The 13,355-nt window shown below is 43.5% G+C and overlaps 1 protein-coding gene across 1 annotated transcript in view; it reads left to right on the top strand.

The window, feature by feature from the left end:
- LOC310699013 (maestro heat-like repeat family member 5) overlaps window positions 1-13,326 on the top strand; it is a 37,421-nt gene extending 24,095 nt beyond the window's left edge. The window contains exons 9-11 of the mRNA XM_083520601.1: window positions 9,397-9,532; window positions 10,403-10,524; window positions 11,593-13,326. Of these exons, the coding sequence (XP_083376727.1) occupies window positions 9,397-9,532; window positions 10,403-10,524; window positions 11,593-11,784 (450 nt within the window). The 3' untranslated portion in view covers window positions 11,785-13,326. The remainder of the gene's footprint in view (window positions 1-9,396; window positions 9,533-10,402; window positions 10,525-11,592) is intronic.
- The last annotated feature ends 29 nt before the right edge of the window (window positions 13,327-13,355 follow it).

The following is a 13,355-nucleotide window of genomic DNA, read 5'->3' on the forward strand; positions in this document are numbered from 1 at the left end:
TACCAATCTGGAGGTTGAAGGAGAATGTATTCAGAAACCAGAAGAAATCAGAAAGTGTTTCCAGAGATACTTCAAAAAATTGTTTACTCAAGGACCTCAAGCAGAGACCGAGATAAACCAATTTCTAAAAAGTCATGGCCTGCAAAAATTATCTCAAGATAAACAAACAGCCCTGAATTACAAAATAACACAACAGGAAATTGAAAGTGCCATTCAGAATATGCAATTAGGCAAATCCCCAGGCCCAGATGGACTTACCTCCAAATATTATAAGACATTGAAGGAATATCTGGCCCAGCCGCTAATGGAGGTATGTAACCAAATTATGGAAGGGAAGGGAGCACCAGAATCGTGGAAAGAAGCCTTCATCACTTTGATACCAAAATTGGAATCTGAAAAGACCCAACTCAAGAACTACCGTCCCATCTCACTCCTAAACGTGGATTACAAAATTTTTGCTGATATTCTGGCAAGTAGATTTTAAAAAGTTTTAAATGAAGTAATTCATAAAGACCAAGCAGGCTTTCTCCCTGGTAGGCATTTGTCTGACAACACCAGGAATATTATTGATGTTTTGGAGCTACTGCAGACAAATTTGAACACGAAAGCAGTTTTGATTTTTATAGACGCCGAGAAGGCCTTCAATAATATATCTTGGAAATTCATGAAGAAAAATTTGGAAGGGATGGGAGTGGGAAGGGCGTTCCAAAATGGTATTGAAGCAATCTATTCAGAACAAAAAGCTAAACTGATAGTAAACAATGTGGTGACAGAGGAGTTCAAAATCGAAAAAGGGACACGACAGGGGTGCCCCTTATCACCCTTGTTATTTATTTCTGTCCTGGAGGTGTTGCTGAACTTGATTAGGAAGGATCAGCGGGTGGAAGGAATACAGGTCGGAGGAAAACAATATAAACTGAAAGCTTTTGCAGATGATTTGGTTTTAACACTACAGGAGCCAGAACCTAGTACAAAAAGAGCTTTAGAATTAATCTATGAGTTTGGTCGGGTGGCGGGATTCAAGTTGAATAAACAAAAAACTAAGGTTTTGGCAAAAAACTTGACATCTTCAGAAATAGATGGGTTCCAGAAGGAAACGGAATTAAATGTGGTTAAAAAAGTGAAGTACCTGGGGGCCAATCTGACTGGGAAAAATTTGAATTTGTTTAAAGATAATTATGAAAAATGTTGGTCTGAAATCAAAAAGGACTTAGAAACTTGGTCAAGATTGAAACTTTCCTTGTTGGGAAGAATTGCAGCTGTTAAGATGAATGTATTGCCAAGGATGTTGTTTTTGTTCCAAACCCTGCAGATCGTGGACAGAGTGGAATGTTTTGGAAAGTGGCAGAAGGACATCATGAAGTTTGTCTGGCAGGGCAAAAAGCCCCGGATAAAATTTAAAATACTAACAGACGCAAAAGAAAGAGGGGGATTTGCCCTGCCGGACTTAAGGTTATACTATGAAGCTGCATCCTTCTGCTGGATGAAGGATTGGTTCTTGTTAGAAAACACTGATGTCCTAGATCTGGAAGGGTTTAACAACGCTTTTGGGTGGCATGCATATTTGTGGTACGACAAGGTAAAGTTCCATAAATTGTTTAAAAACCATATTGTCAGGAAAGCTTTATTCATTGTCTGGACCAAATACAAGGACTTACTTGAAAATAAGACCCCGAGGTGGTTATCACCAATGGAGGCTAAGGCCACAAAAATACTCAATATGGAGGGTGGCTGGGCAAAATACTGTGAGATAATAGAAAGAGTTGGAGATAATTGGAGGTTGCAGAGTTTTGAAAAATTGAAAGGCAAGGTGCGAGACTGGTTCCACTATGCCCAAATTCAAGAGATTTTTAAAAAGGACAAAAAAATTGGTTTCCAGGTGGAAAAATCGAAATTAGAGACAGAACTACTTGAACCTAAGACGAAAGTGCTTTCAAGAATGTACAACTTGTTGCTCAAATGGAACACTCAAGATGAGATAGTTAAATCAGCCATGATAAAATGGGCACAAGACATTGGGTACAACATTATGTTTGAAGACTGGGAAAGGTTATGGACCACCGGTATGAAATTCACGGCATGTAATGCCTTGAAAGAAAACATTATGAAAATGATATACAGGTGGTACATGACCCCAGTCAAACTTGCAAAGATATATCATCTGTCTGACAATAAATGTTGGAAATGTAAGGAGGCTGAAGGAACATTCTTTCACCTCTGGTGGACATGCCCGAGGGTGAAGGCCTTTTGGGAAATGATTTATAATGAGTTGAAAAAGGTATTTAAGTATACCTTTCACAAGAAACCAGAGGCCTTCCTCCTGGGCATTGTGGGCCAGAGAGTGTCAAAGAAGGATAGAACCTTCTTTTTATATGCAACTACAGCAGCAAGAATCCTTATAGCCAAATATTGGAAGGCACAGGAGCTACCCACGCTGGAAGAGTGGCATACGCAACTGATGGACTATATGGAATTAGCCGAAATGACCGGCAGAATCCGAGACCTGGGAGAAGAGGCAGTGGAAGAGGATTGGAAAAAATTTAAGGACTATCTACAAAACATTATAAGCTATATGAATGTTGAGAATTTGCTAAGTTTTGGGAAAAACATGCTTCAGTATTGAGATTTGAAAATGGTGGAAATTAAGTTATGACAGTGAAAAGTCTAAATTTTAGAGTATATAATTAGGTGAAAGCACAAATACGCATGAAACAAGGTATCAATTTGCTGTTTATTTTTCTTTATTGTGAAGAATGCAGGGGTGGAAGATGTGGGGAAGTCCAGTAGATTATGAAAAATGATCTGGAAATGTGAATTTTCTTTCTCTTTTTTAACTTTTTCTTTCTTTCTGTAAAATCGCTTTTGCTGTGTTATTGATGAAGTATCGGACCTTGGAAAAAAAGCAATAAAAAATATTATTACCAAAAAAAAAAAAAAGTTCGCAACGGTAACGCTTGCACAGGTTCGCTAGAACCTCTATAATAATTACTCTCATAATTTCCCCTTTTATTCCCTCTTAAAATACAAGACACGACACAGTCTTTATAAAAGAGTTTACTCACGTTCTGTTCACAACATGATCCCAGAAGGCAGACAGCTTAAAAAGGTAAAATACACTCAGAATCTATCTTGTAGTAAGATAGTCCCGTCCTCTCTTGGCTGAGAGCCAAGAGGGCATCCTTGGATGTTTCCTCATCGAAGGAAGATGGCAGAGAGAGAAAATGGCTGGCTGCCCTGTGCCTTTATCATTTACCTGCACAGGTGAGGCCACACCCACCTCTGGTCACATGCGGAGGAAGTCCGTCCCCAGGAAGTTTACCTGCTTGCTACACTGACATCCCTCCCCATGTTCTAACATGTACACTCTAGGAATGTTGTCATTGACTGCTCCTGTGTTTACATCCCACAACATAGCTGTAAGCACTAACCTGCTTAGCAGACATGCTAACAATCCTACTGTTCAGGATTGGAAAGCTCTGAAGCACATAGGCCGCTATTTGAAACAGACTTTGCACTACAGGCTGAGGTTCACCAGTCAGAAGACTGGAGGTCTTGAAATCTTTGCAGATGCTAGTTATGGAAGTGACACCACGGATGGTACAAGCACTTCTGGAGTATGCTACATGTACAACCACTGTCTGTTTGGTTGTGCAAAAAGCAGATGACAGTAAGCCTAAGTTCCTGTGAAGCAGAACTCAATGCTTTGTCATTTTCACTCATGGATTGTGAATGGTTGATACAACTGTTTCAGGACATCAGAGTTTCTGTGAAATGTCCTATACAAGTGTATCAAGACAATAGATCCTGTTTGGCTTTGCTGAACTCAGAGAGTTGCAAGCAAAGAACCAAGTACTTGCAGATTAAGCTACATCGTGCAAGAGAGTGTATTCAGAAAGGACTCATTCAGGTGTCCTACATGCCAGGAAATGAAATTCCTGCTGATCTGTTGTCTAAGGTTGTTAACAGAGAACAACTTAAGGATTACGTACAGAGGTTGCAATTGGGTTGAACCACAGGTACTACAGGTTACACGGAAAGGGGGAGGATGTTAGGATATTTCCGTTCCACCTTAAACAGGGAGCAGGCTGTTGTTTGAGTCACAGTCTGCTTACTTCTGGCTCACAGGAAGTTTATGTTTTGTATATAGCTTTTGTTTCTCTCTCTGTGCCTGAACACGCAGGCAAGCAGTCATGTTTTTTCTTTGTTCTGACCAATGCTGAATAAAGTTGTAAATAATGCTCTCCTGAGTGCATCTTTTGTTGTGCGAACTCTGCAAAGGGCGTGCACAAGTCCTTGGAATGTGGAAAGCTGTTTCTGAGGCTTGTGTCGCTAATTGACTGATACTGCGTTCCTACGGGAGGTTGATGGATCGTCCAGAGTCGACATGGGGGCATGATGGCCTTTGTCTCCCTGGCAGTATCCCAACAGGGGTGACATCTAAACCAGAATGATAACTGCGATTTCTAACGTAACAAAAGGCATTGAGCGCTTCAGCCCAAAAGACTTTGGGCAGATTAGCATTGTGCAGATAAGTTTTAACCCCTGCCTGCAGGTCACGCTGCACAACTTCAACAAGCCCATTTTGCCAGGGACTTCGGGGGCAAGATAACTCATGAGTAGTCCCCTGCGCTTCCAGGAAATTCTCAAAATCCCCAGAAACAAATTCCCCGCCCCGGTCAGTAAACAGGTTCTTAATTGGTTTGTTAAAATGCGTTTTTACCCAGTTGCAAAAAGCTCTGTACTTCTCAAATGCTTGGGACTTCTCAGCTATTGCATAAGTCCAATAATATCTAGTATACTGGTCTATCAGGGTAAGCCAGTACTTAGAACCTCCTAATGATGGTGGGAGTGGCCCAACTAAATCACAATGTACACGCTCAAATGGCTCAGTTACTTTCCTATCTGAGCACCTACCCTTGAGTGCAACCTTAATGTTATTCTTGCAACAGGATAGACATTGCGTAAAGAATTTACATGGTTTTAAGTTTAGGCCATTAATAATATTCTTTGTCTTAGTTACATCAGCAAAATTCAGATGTCCCAGAATTCTGTGTGCTTCATGGGCACACCCAGAATGTGGCCTTACATTCCTCAACCCCTGGCTTGACTGTGCTGCTCTGCAATTTATAGGCAATTGGGAGTAGGTGCGAAAATACAGTCTATATAAACCATCAGATTCCCGGGCATACAATAGACGTTTGTTCCCATCGAAAAACTCACACATTGACTTTAAGAAACACACAGTTATGCCTTGACGAGCAAAACATCTTACTGACAATAAATTGTCCACTGACGGGCAGTAAATGCAGTTCGCTATTGTAATGTTTAAAGAGTCTGCCAAGCGACTGCAAGACTTGTGAATTGGCTAAATGTACATTACGAATTTCCTATTCAAAAGAAATAAACAAGCTTGGATCGTTGCAAATGTGCTAAGATGCTCCAGAGTCCACAATAAAAGATTTCCACTTGGCACCTTTAATTCTTTTACGATCTGTAGTCCGAGCATGAAAAGCTCGCGGCTCGTTTCTGTCTTTATGGTACGGTGTCGGCTGCTGGGCTGACGACCGTGACTGATGAACAGAAACAGACTTGGGAGTACTTTGCTTTCTTTTGGATCTGCAGTCCTTTTGCAAAATGTCCCTGCTTATTGCAGAACCAATAATGCTTTGCAGCTTTAAATGCAGTCGTATCACCACAAGTTTGCATATGGCGTTTCTCATTGTTTCTGGAAATAGGAGTGCTTATGGCACAAGCCTCCCTTCTATCCAACTCACCCATTAATCTTGCCGTTACCCCTTCCACAGTTAATTGTGCTGGTGGAATGGCAGATATCTGGCTAGCTACACCATCAAAGTCCTCATTAAGGGAACAAAGAATGATAAAAACATACTGAATATCAGGTATCTCCATGTCCCTTTGAATTAATTTGCAGCGTATTGCCTCCAGACATCTCAAGTGTGCTGCCAAATCACCACCAGGCTGCAACTTGGTCTGGTACAGCTGCTTGAAAAACATCAAGGCAGACGCTGACTCTTTTCTAATATGCACTGCTGCAGACTGTCCCACATTTCTTTGGCAGTTTTCTTATTTCTTATATAGACTACTTGCTGGTTGCTAACTGCCAAATTAATTATTGCCCTGGCTTTTGCATCTCCTTTCAACCAAGCATTAGTTACAGGGTCAGGAGGGTCATCAGTTACATAGGTCCATACTTCTCTTTTTTTAAAAAGTAATATTTATTAAAGTTTCAAAAGGTACAAAAAACAAAACAAAAAGACAAAGAAAAACACAAAAAAATCCACCTTTAAAATCTCATTTTCAATAACTTCTTTTCACAACTTCCCCTCACCTCCCCTTCTTTTATTCCAGATCCAATTATTTGTTCAACAAGTTTTTATCCCTAATGTCTTAACCTTAATTTGTTAATGTGTTTATTTGTATTAGATTTTAACCCTTAATTCATTATTATATTTAGTTCAGTTTATAAATCAACTTTTAATTTATATACCTTAATCATATGTAAAAAACTTTTTCTAAGGTTGACCCTATTTCCCTTCCACGAATTCCCCATTCTTATAATGATAAACAACATGAAATTTGACACAGCATAAAAAAGATCAGGCCCCCTTTGGATTTCCAAACCCCACCCTTCTCTCCCCGGTTTCAATCCCAAACCATAGTCCATTTAGTCCATCTATTTAGCCTGGTGACCTTATGTCCGAGGCTCTCAAATCTCTCTCAGTCCCTTTCAGCCGGCTTCTTTGAAAGTCCCTTATGATTGACACCCAAACTCGAAGGGGCACTCTCTCTATAATGTCCATGATCCTTCCAGCCAAGCCTACTTGTTTAAAGGTGGAGCTCAAGCTCTGTTTCTTAAATCCAAATATCCCAAAGACTCCAGCTTCCACCTTGGTCGAGCTTGTAGCCATCTTGACAGGCCTCCGGCTCTCGTTTACCTTCTGTGACATTTCGGCCGCCCCTCCTTTCTGCTCCTCCTGTTCAGCAAGTATCTTTTCCTCCTCTTCAGTCTTTGGTTTCTTTTCTTGTCCAGCTGCCTGTGTTTTGAACATCAAGTCCTTTTCCAGCTCAGAAGGTATATTTACTGTTGACCTCGGTTTTGTAGGACTTGTAGACAAAACATGGCCTTGCTCATACATCTTTCGCAGCTTTCCCATGAGAAAGACGACCTCATCCAGATCTGCCAGAATTTTCCGACCTATTTCCATTCTTGTAATATCCGTGAATCCCCTCTAGAGGGATTCTGGTTACTTAGTATTCCTTTCACTTCCAATCCAAAAGTCAAATTTATTTGTATCAATCTTTCTTTACTTTCAATACCTTGTAACGATATGACCGGCTAAACCAAAACTTTCAGTTTTTTCCGACTTTGACAGCTAATTTGACAGCTGTCAAAATCTTCTGTAAACCCTCAGCAGGCTCCTTTCACGGGTTACTCCCGGTCTCAGGAAAAGTGGCACTTAATCAAAGCAAATAAACTCTTGTCCTCCAGCACAGTAACTTAGACTTTTAAATCCGTGGAAATTAATAACTTTTATCCAATCAGGAAAAAAAACAGCTCTTCTCTCAACCTTAGTTGGCAAATCCTTGCTTTAAACTGTTTACAATGGGGGGGGGAGACGGACTTCCTTTTTGCACCTCCCCCGCTCGTGCCAGATCCACAAAAAAAGAATAATTTTAGTCCAATTTCCAAAATACTCACGGGTTGTTGTTCTTGATTTTGAGTCCAATTTTTTTAAAGGAAGAAGTCAGCGCTCTCCGACAAATGGCATGCGGCTTCGCTCGGCAGGGGAAGCAGTAGACTCACAGCACCGCGCCACTCCCCATCCCCCGTTCCGTAGCCTTTAAAAAGGCTCATTCGCGGGTTGGGAGGGCGCTAACGGTGCCCGCTGAGTCACCATGTCCACGGGCATCTGCGCCTGTGGTTTTTAAGGGTCCCCGTGTCGCCGGCGCGGCAAGACCCGACCCCTGTCGAGCAGATTCCCTCCGGAGCTCGGAGGGAATCCGCCATTAACCGATTGCGCTAACCCGGAAGTCCATAGGTCCATACTTCTCTAGAGGTCAAAAGCGCCTCCACCCGAAAAGACCATAAACTATAGTTCTCATCTGTTAGCTGTGGGAACACCAGAGCCTTCTCGGCTTCTGGAACCCGGTCAACCATTCTGGAACTCTTCCAGACCCACAGAAACTACACTAACAGGAGAAGGAGTTTTCAAACCTTTCTCAGAGTCCAAAAATATGCAGTCATCCACTCAGCAGCTGGGCCCATAACCAAAGATGTTAGCTATTTGCAGTATAGTAGCACTGCAGAGAGCTTGCTGGGGAGACCATGCATTAAAAAGGGACTCAAAAATAACTTAAACAAGGTTTTAATAACAAAAACAAAAACTCCTTATACACTAAATCATCATCATCAACAACAACAACAACAACAACAACAACAACAACAACAATAATAATATCTTTATTGTCATTGCCCCCTCTCGGGGACAACGAAATTACTTGGCTGCTCCATCCACCCAGGTAGGGCACTCCACACAAAATCAAAACAACTATAAAAACACTAATTAAAACAATACAGTATAATACAGCAAGGAAGATTAGATGACTTTCAAATCCCATTCAGGGCTTCCCATTCAGGGCCGAGATCGCTCTGGAGAAGAAGCTGTTCTTAAGACGGCTCGTTCTTGTCTTCATTGTCCTGTATCTCTGTCCCGACGGCAGGAGCTCGAAGAGACAGTGACCAGGATGCGATGGATCTTTTACTATGTCCAGTGCCTTCCTATGGCACCTTGTGGCATAAATCTGCTCTAAGGTGGAGAGTGGGCAGCCAACAATGCTCTCTGCTGCCTTAACAACTCTGCACAACCCCAACCTGTCCCGGGTAGTACAGCTTCCGTACCACACACATAAGCCATAAGTGAGCACACTCTCAATGGCACAGTGATAGAAGGCAAGCAGCAGTTTCTGCGGAAGATGGTTTTTCCTTAGAATTCTCAAAAAGCACAGTCTCTGCTGCGCCTTCTTCACAAGCCCCCTTGTGTTGACACTCCAGGACAGATCAACAACAAACCAGACCCAACCACCAACCCATCCCCCAGGGTAATGGGAGAGCTAGGTGCTGCTCCTTATATACTACACCCAAATGCTGACACAGCCATTCAACATTCAACCATTCAACAGCCAGAACTGAGTTCCAGTGAGTTCTGGCTGGGGAAAAAGCCCTGGGGCAAGCCTAGGGTGGGCCACCTAAGCACAGCTCTCTTGCCCTGCGCCCCTCTGCCACCTTTGCCGACTGAAAGCATGCCAGGTGGTTTTCTCTTGCTGGGCTCTGTGGGACGAGGGCTGACTGTGCATCTCTCTCTCTCCACCTCCTAGGTATCCCAGGATTTCCCCCTTCTTGGGCAGCTGGTGGCGCTCTTGTCCCTTCACCTCACAGACAACGTGAAGGAGATTGGCCTGCAGTCAGCGGAGGCCTTGTACCATCTCCATTACATCATGATAGCCAAAATGGGTGAGGGCGATGCTGGGAAATGGCTTGTTTCTTGTAAGCCGCAGGGTGGGAGGTCTGTAGCCCTCCAGAGGCTGCTCCAACCCCCATCATCCCTGAGTGTTGCCCATGCTGGCTGCTGCTGGGGTTGATCAGGGAGTTCAGGAGGGCCAGAATTCGTGCCAGCACTGGCCTAACGCCAACACCCTGTTGGCCAGAGACGAGAGGGCAGTCTTGGGGGAGGGATTCACTGCTGAAGAACATCAGAAAAGCCTTCTGGCCCAGCCCAGTCCAGCATCCTGTTCCCACAGGGGTTGACCAGATGCCTGTGGGAATCCAGCAAGCAGAATTCAAGCTCTTTCTACTCCTGTACTTTGCTGCCTCTGACCATGGAGGCAGAGCATAGCCATCCTGGCTAATAGCCATGGGTAGCCTTCTCTTCCATGAATTTGCCTCATCTTCTTTGAAAGCCATCTTGGTCCATGGCCATCAGTGCCTCCTGTGGCAGGGAGTTCCAGAGTTTAGCTGTGCACTGCAAGAAGAAGGACCATCCTGAAACTTCAGTTTCATTGGAGGTCCAGTTGTTCTCATGTTCTGACAGTGAGAGAGAAAGCTTTCTCTCTCCACTTTCTCCATGCCATACATTGTGTCTCCTCTTCCTCGCCGTTTTTCTAAACGGAACCCCCCCCCCCAAATGCTGCAACCAGCTCCACAAGCACCCCAGTCCTTTTGGTTACCCCCTTCTGAACCTTTTTCCCAGTTCTGAATTATAATTTTTGAGGTGAAATCGATAATTGTTTTTGTTGGTCCCAGTGGGAAAACTGGAGGTTTTGAGCAGGGAGCACTAATGCTGGTTTCTTTTGCATGCATATTCCAAAACCCGACCCTGCTTAGGTAAGGAACTGGAGAAGAGGGGGAATAAAAATAAGAAAGGCAAGATGGTCAGATGGGTCCGAGAAGACTTCTTCATCCCTGGGCCCTCCCTCTTCCACTACAACATCGCAAAAGTGGCCAAGGTAGGGGTGGCTTTTTGTACTCTTTATTGCTAAGACCGCAGCCACTCCCAGTTAGCAAAGATTTGCTCATTCGGGCCAATGGGGCCCTGCCCCACTAACTTCAGCCTGCCCTCAGGCAGCCCACGCCTGCTAGGGATGAGGGAGAGATTCAGAGCAGTTCACACTGGAAGCCAAACTATCAAATCGAGGCTTTCAGAAACAATAGGAGAACTGAAACACAACCTGCCTTTGAAATTCACATGTCCTTGAATTTCGCAATGCCAAACAGTGTGCAAAAAAATACATGCGCGAGCTATTAGTGTAAAAAACATTCAGAAATGCATTGTATTAGAATCAATTGCTCAAAGACAAGTGCCCGGTAGCCTAAACTGCATGCAGAATTCTACTTATTGAAATTCTACCAGGTGCTGGGAGACCTAGGGTTCAGATCCCCACTCAGCCCTGAAACTCACAAGTCAGTCACAGTCTCTCAGTCTAACCTACCTCATGAGACTAAAACGGGGAGGAGAGAGAACCATGCATGGGCTCCTCAGGGCGGAAAAAGAATAGGAAAAGTTGACTCATTTGGTGCATCTTTCACGAGGCACTGCCAAGCCAATGAACTATGCCAACCTTGTGGTGGGTGTTTTTTGTTGTATATTAAGAACTAAGCACACAGCCGGCAGGTTCCCACCCAGTCTGTTTGGCATTGGTTATATAACGGATAGCCACTATTATTCACCCTCTCTGTTCCTGCGAGAATTTTTTTAAAATTTTCTAGTCTGATTTTAGATTGAACCTCTTCATGTTCCAATGTCATAACCAATTTAAGATGTGGATCGAAAATAGCAAGGCGTCACCTGACTTTTAGTTTTGTTTGTTGTAAAATCTTTCAGCTACTTAAATAAACACATAAATAGAATCACCGAATTGTAGAGTTGGAAGGGACGCGGGGGTCACTTAGTTCAACCCTCTCAAGGCAGAGTGGAGATGTCTTTCACTTGGTTTGTGAAGGCACCCTTGGACTACTGAAACGTGGTCAGAGTGTGGAGCAGAAGAAAACTCCCTCTTCTTTCTTCTTTGTGCCAGGCTTTTGGGGAGCACCTCACGCCCAGCCAGATCAATGAAGTCGTGTTGAAGGCGATTGACAACCTGACAGTGGAAGACAGAGCCGTCTCTCAGGCTGCAGGAAAGCTCCTAAGGTCCTTCCTTGAGGAATGCGGAATTGAGATGGAAAACGTAAGGCTCAAAACGGAGGCAGGGGGAGCGGGTTTCTTCTAAATTAAAACATTCTCTTCGGACTTAGAATTAGCTTCTTTCTGGGAAGTAAGAAGGCATTGTGTGGGAAGTAAGAAGAGCCAGTGTGGTGTAGTGGTTAAGAGCGGTAGTCTCGTAATCTGGGGAACCGGGTTCGCTTCCCCGCTCCTCCACATGCAGCTGCTGGGTGACCTTGGGCCAGTCACACTTCTCTGAAGTCTCTCAGCCCCACTCACCTCATAGAGTGTTTGTTGTGGGGGAGGAAGGGAAAGGAGAATGTTAGCCGCTTTGAGACTCCTTAGGGTAGTGATAAAGCGGGATATCAAATCCAAACTCTTCTTCTTCTTCAATTTCCGTGTCTGTGGCTCGCGCCTCTGTTTCCATCCTGCTGCAGTTCGGCTTCCAAAAATCAAACACCCTGTTTTTCATCTCGCTGTCTGCTTTGGCAGTATTTTAATTACATTATTCCACCCTGTTCATTTCAGTGCAAAGGAAACACAATATGGGCAACACTGAGGTCAATTAATAAAACTTTGCTATGATCAAAATGATACCCTCCCAAAACTAACCTACCTATTCCAAACCCTCCCAATCTGGATTCCCCCAACACAACTCCGCAGAGGGCAGAGAAAACTACACTCTTTTATCTTCTCACATAAAAAAAACAAAAATAAGCCCCAAATACCTGACCTCCCCACCTCAGAAGGAGGATGGGGAATCCCCAACATAGAAGCATATTACATTGCCAGCCAAATACTCCATATAATCCCATATATACTAGAAGATGAGACAAAACAATGGGTACACCTAGAGAGGGACATAATTGAAAATACCAACCCCATCCCCACTAATCCCCCTGCCCTACCACCCATTATTCCACCATGCAGCACAAAACCTCCAGATAAAAACCTGGCAAACCAAAGGCTTATATCGCCTAATAGACTTCTGTAAAAATAACAAACCTTTGTCAACACAAGAAATACAAGACAAACTAGAAGACACCCAAATGCCCTGGTTAACACATCCCCAATTACATGCCCTCTTAAACAATCCAACAATAAAATCAGCAGCAACTAGGCCCCTGATAACCTTTGAAAACCTCCTCCTAGCAACAAAGGGAAACGGTAAAGGGATGGTATCCGCAATATACAAAATACTACTCCAAAATCCCACAAACCCCCTAGACGGAATAAAAAAACAATGGGAGAATGACATAGGCTATGAGATTAACCCCACTCAATGGATCAGAATGTGGTCTAAACCCCCCCTTTAAATCCACATCAACGAAAAGAACTCACTCTGAAACTCACCTACAGGTGGTACCTAAGACCAAGAAAACTAGCGCTAATATGCCCAGGAACCTCACCAAAATGCTGGAGAGGGTGCACCTCCACAGGCACATACCTCCACATGTGGTGGGAGTGCCCCCAAATCCAACTATTCTGGACAACAGCCATACGAGAAATATATAAAATAACTAAGCAAGTATTAGACATCACCCCAGAACTGGCCCTACTAAACATCTTCCAAGACAACAATGCCCACTTACACAACAAAGAACTCATAACCCACTGTCAGGGGCTGCCTCAGGACTC

The sequence above is a fragment of the Podarcis liolepis genome (assembly GCF_965112155.1).
Source record: "Podarcis liolepis genome assembly, contig: HAP1_SCAFFOLD_121, whole genome shotgun sequence".
Lineage (NCBI taxonomy): Eukaryota > Metazoa > Chordata > Lepidosauria > Squamata > Lacertidae > Podarcis > Podarcis liolepis.